A 4,790-nucleotide genomic window follows, 5' to 3' on the forward strand; every position below is an offset into this window, starting at 1 on the left:
AAAAAAAAAAAAAAAAAAGAAATTGAGGCACAGAGTGGTTATGTTTAACCTGCTGTCTTTTTGAATGTATTTTGAATTTATGTTAGAGATAGGATCTCACTCTGTCATCCAGGCTGGAGTACAGTGGTACCATCATAGCTAACTGTAACCTTGAACTCCTGGGCTCAAGTGATCCTGGCCTCCCCAAATGCTGGGATTACAGGTGTGAGCTGCCGTGCCCAGCCCTTGTTAACTTGCTTTGTGATCTTTAGATCACAAAGGGAAATGGTAGAGCCTGGATTTGCACATAGGTACTCTGACTCTACAGCCCTCAATCTTAACTGCCTCACTACGTTGCTTTGCAAACCCTATTATGCCTGGTTTTTATTTCTTACAATGGAAAGAGACCTTCTCTGCCCTTCTTTACCTGTAGAAGTCTCAGTTTCCAGTGGCTTCTCCTCTTCTGGCCAACCTCCACTCTCTGAGCCCTGGAAAGAAAACTCTTCCAGGCTGGAAAGCGACTGCAGCTCCTTTGGCGGTGTTCTGCACGGGGTGCTGTTGGTGCTGATGACAGCTGAGACGCGGAGTGGCACAGACACCGCAAAGGGCTCAGAGATGTTCAGTGCCTTGCGCTGGTGACGCGGGGAGGGCTCCATCTGGAAGAGGCTGCTGGTAAAGACGGACTTGCTGGGGCTGTCGCTCGAGGTGTAGAACATGCCCAGCAGCTTTGGGGCTGTTTGCTCACCCTCGGGATCCTCAATGGCCCGGAATACCTTCAGCTGCTCAGGTGGGGGCCGGGCCTGAGCACCCAGGAGCTGGCTCCGGTCATTGCTCACATCAAAGCCACCCTCAGCCCCTGCAGGCATCCCCTCCTGGCCCCATTCTCTCTCCTGCTTGCTGAGGTCACATGAGCTGCCAGTGCTGGTCGAGTGCATTTTTGCTGCTGGAATGAAAAATCCACCAGTGGTGACTGTTCGATTGAAATTTCCTGTGGTTTCTTTTCCTAGTGAAAAAGAACAAGCGCATATATCAGCAGCCTGGGCACATGCAGAACCACAGATATGTGAATATCGGACAGGCATGTCATTCTAATAGCAGCATAGCCACCTATATAACACAGGTACACAGATTTGGCTGACAAGAGAAAGCATTTCCTCACATGTGCAGAATTTTGGCATGATGCTCTCATAGCAGTATTTGCTGCTGTGACATATGTCAGTTTTAAACGCTGCAGGTAAGAACAGTTTCTAAAAAGTCACTGCTAATACCGTCAAACAGAGTTATCATCTACCAGGCGTTAAGTGTAGACCACAAAAAAATAAACAGATAGGAGATGGAGAATGATATTTACTCAAAATGAATAAGACAAAAAAGGAAAAATAACAACTTGGCTTTATTTTAGAACTCCAAAACTTATTGTTTTAAGTCTTCTCTGGCAGATGGACCCAGACAGGGGTTTGATTTCCCAGCAAGGAAACAAATGCCATTCTCAGCTAGACCTTTCCCCTCTCTGCCCAGACTTCTTCCTGTTGATTCAGGGGATGAGAAACTAGGAATGTAAATTAACAGAATGTTCAAAACCATAGCAGTGAGGAATGAGTTCTGGACTGCCTTAGAAATGAAATCAAAAAGAAAAAATCAGCTTGGGGATGACTTGTGAGTTGCAAGGGATCTAGAAAATAATTTCTAATTTATGTTAAGCACTATATTGAATGTCTTATGGAACGTTATGTTTAAAATGCTTCTTCTTCTTCTTTTTTTTTTTTTTTTGAGACAGAATCTTATTCTGTTGCCTTTGGAAGAGTGCCGTGGCGTCATCCCTCACAACAATCTCCAACTCCTGAGCTCAAGTGATCCTCTTGTCTTAGCCTCCTGAGTAGCTGGGACTAGCCCAGCTATTTTTTTTTTTTTAAGAGATGGGGTCTTACTCTTGCTCAGACTAGTCTCAAACTCCTGAGCTCAAGCAATCCATCCATGTTGGTCCCCCAGAGTGCTAGGATTGTAAGTTTGAGGCGTTGTGCCCTGACTGTTTAAAATGCTTGTGTTCACCCTGTCAGGGCAGTGTAATTATCTCCCAGTGTAATTATCTCAGTATCCTCCCTTAGGAGGACACTGAGACTCAGAGGTTAGATGACCTGCCCAACATTCACTTAAGTCATACTTTGAAATGTGGCTTGAAATATTAAGTTCTGCAAAACTGGATGAGAACTGACCTAAGAGGTTTCTGAAACAAAGCTAATGGATGAATATAAAAGTGAGAAAATTCTAAAAGTCAGCTTAACACTATCTCACTGAATATTATACAAGTTTGGAATTATTTTATCAGAACCATGCACTAACTGATTGTGCCACTGGAGCTCCAGTTTGGAATTATTTTAAACATTGTTCTTAGGAATCTATGTAAGGCAAAAAACCCAACAAACAAACAAAAACAAACAAAAAACCCAAAATCCAAAAAGCAGTTGTCCTAAAGATTTTCTGGATTGTTTCAGGCTGCTTTGTTTTTCAAAGAGAAAAATGTCTTTTTTTTTTGTACCTCAAGCTGTTCCCCTGGGTAGAATGCTGTGGCATCACAGCTCACAGCAACCTCCAACTCCTGACCTCAAGAGAGTCTCCTGCCTCAGCCTCCCAAGGAGCTGGGACCACAGGCACCCCCCACAACGCCTGGTTAGTTTTTGGTTGCAGCCGTCATTGTTTTGGCGGGCCCGGGCTGGATTTGAACCCGCCACCTTAGGTGTATGTGGCTGGCGCCTTAGCCACTTGAGCCACAGGCGCCGAGCTGAGAAAAATGTCTTATACTAAAGAGGTTGGGATAAATATACAGGAGTTTTAACAGTCTGTTGCCAGACGAGTCCTTTGTCTTATAACTGGTAATGGTACTTGTTGTTTACTTTTGAAGGGAGAGACAGAGAGATACAGGCAAGTCAGCCCTTAAGGCTACAGCTGTGAGAACAAATATGGTTGTGTGTTGGTATGGTGATGGGCATCATCTTATGTGTAAGTGCACACACATCTACTCCAACAAAGTATACTATACTATAATTTGCACATGCCTGACACATAGCTGGTGCCTAATCAGTGTTTACTGATAAATAATGAATGAATGAATGAAAGAATGAATAAGCAAACAAAGCTACTGACTCAAAATCATGAGCTGAAAAGCACTATGAAGAAAGTGCATGTGGGGCTTGATGCCTGAAGCACGTAGTAGGTGCCTGTAGTCCCAGCTACTTGGGAGGCTAAGGCAAGAGAATCACTTAAGCCCAAGAGTTGGAGGTTGCTGTGAGCTATGATGTCACAGTACTCTACAGAGGGCAACGTAGTGAGACTATGCCTCAAAAAAAAAAAAAGAAAAGAATATGCATATGGAAACATCCAAATTCAACACATGTAGAGCATCTACAAGGGGAAGCCTCATCTGCCATCACTTTCACGTGTTGTTGACCTTTTACCTGCTGCAAGTTTGAATGAACAGTAGTGGTGGTCTCCCTCTGCCGCTAGAGGAAGGCTCTTTAGGCTTACCCTTGTGGGAGAGCAGGGGATGCCTTGATAAGGGTTTGGGTTTGGGAAGTGTCAGGGAGGGATTTGGGACCAGGCAACAGTATGTGATTGTGACTGCAGATAAGCAGATACAGCAGCTTATAGAGGCAAGTCAGGTGCCAGCTCCAGTCTCCCAGGTGTGATCCCAAGCTCAGAAACTAATTGGAAAATCTCACCTTCCACAGGCACTGAACACAGTGAGTCCATGCTTTTAGCTGGTCGGATAGTAGCTTTTTCCACTAAAGACAAAAGAAAAAATATTACTAAGGAATGAACATTAAGAAGAAGCATTCAGAGAAACAAATCAGGCTGTAAGTACAAGAAGACAGGTGTCTTTTGGAAAGTTTTGCAAGTATTTATAATTTATCCCCTTGGAAGACATTCCTCTGTTCCCCTCTAGATGTTCCTACTTTCTTCTTTTTATCTTTTTTTTTTTTTGCAGTTTTTGGTCGGGGCTGGGTTTGAACCTGCCACTTCAGGCATATGTGGCCGATGCCCTACTCCTTTGAGCCACAGGCACCGCCCCCTACTTTCTTATTGATCAAAGTTTTATTGATGTTTGACAGATAAAGGCAAATTGTAATTTTTCCAAATAGTTATTAGCAAATGAGGTGTCTGAACCCAATTTAATTGTACAAAAAGTATTCAAGAATGAATCCATGGGGCGCCAGGGAGCCCCTCCTATTTGGCTGGCCAGAGAGCAGAAATCTCTGTGATCTTGTCTCTCAGCTCCCAAGAATTTGGTACAACATGTGAGAGGCCCAGGGGAACTACAGCGGCCTTTTTCCCCAAGTGCAGCTCTGCTCTTTGAAGTCTGAGGCTGGTGTGTCCCCAGTGATCTCACCCTGCATAGATCCCAGTGAAAGCTTTTGTGAACACTCACTCTATGCCCATCTTCCTGCACTACTGTAGCAGGTTTTTAGAAAAGGGGGTTTAAATGAGTAAAACTTTATATCAGGCACAATATTGGATAGACATATTCAAAAGCACCCTCTCTTTTGGGGGAAGCTGAATTGCCTGGAGGTAGTTCCTTCTAGGTTACACTTGCTAGGAGGGGAAAGAAGGCAGTTTGGAAGCTGAGCAGGAGCCCCAGGACTAAGAGCCCTTGTGGTAACTGTGAACTTAGACAGATCTAGGTTTGAATTTCAACTCTGCCATTTTGAGGCTGTGTGAGCTCAGATAAGAAGTTTGAGTTTCCTTTTTTTTTTTTTTTTTAGACAGAGCCTCAAGCTGTTCCCCTGGGCAGAGTGCCATGGCATTACAGCTCACAG

At 44.1% G+C, this 4,790-nt stretch overlaps 1 protein-coding gene across 1 annotated transcript in view; it reads right to left on the minus strand.

Annotated features, from left to right (window-relative positions):
• The window catches only part of ARHGAP31 (Rho GTPase activating protein 31), a 127,866-nt gene that overhangs the window by 17,000 nt on the left and 106,076 nt on the right, over positions 1–4,790 (minus strand). Inside the window, exons 9-10 of the mRNA XM_003795097.3 lie at positions 3,696–3,758; positions 407–982 (exon numbers count right to left, since the gene is read on the minus strand). Of these exons, the coding sequence (XP_003795145.1) occupies positions 407–982; positions 3,696–3,758 (639 nt within the window). The remainder of the gene's footprint in view (positions 1–406; positions 983–3,695; positions 3,759–4,790) is intronic.

Source organism: Otolemur garnettii, unplaced genomic scaffold (genome assembly GCF_000181295.1).
Source record: "Otolemur garnettii isolate 467f Iridium unplaced genomic scaffold, OtoGar3 scaffold00089, whole genome shotgun sequence".
NCBI classification, from domain to species: Eukaryota; Metazoa; Chordata; class Mammalia; order Primates; family Galagidae; genus Otolemur; species Otolemur garnettii.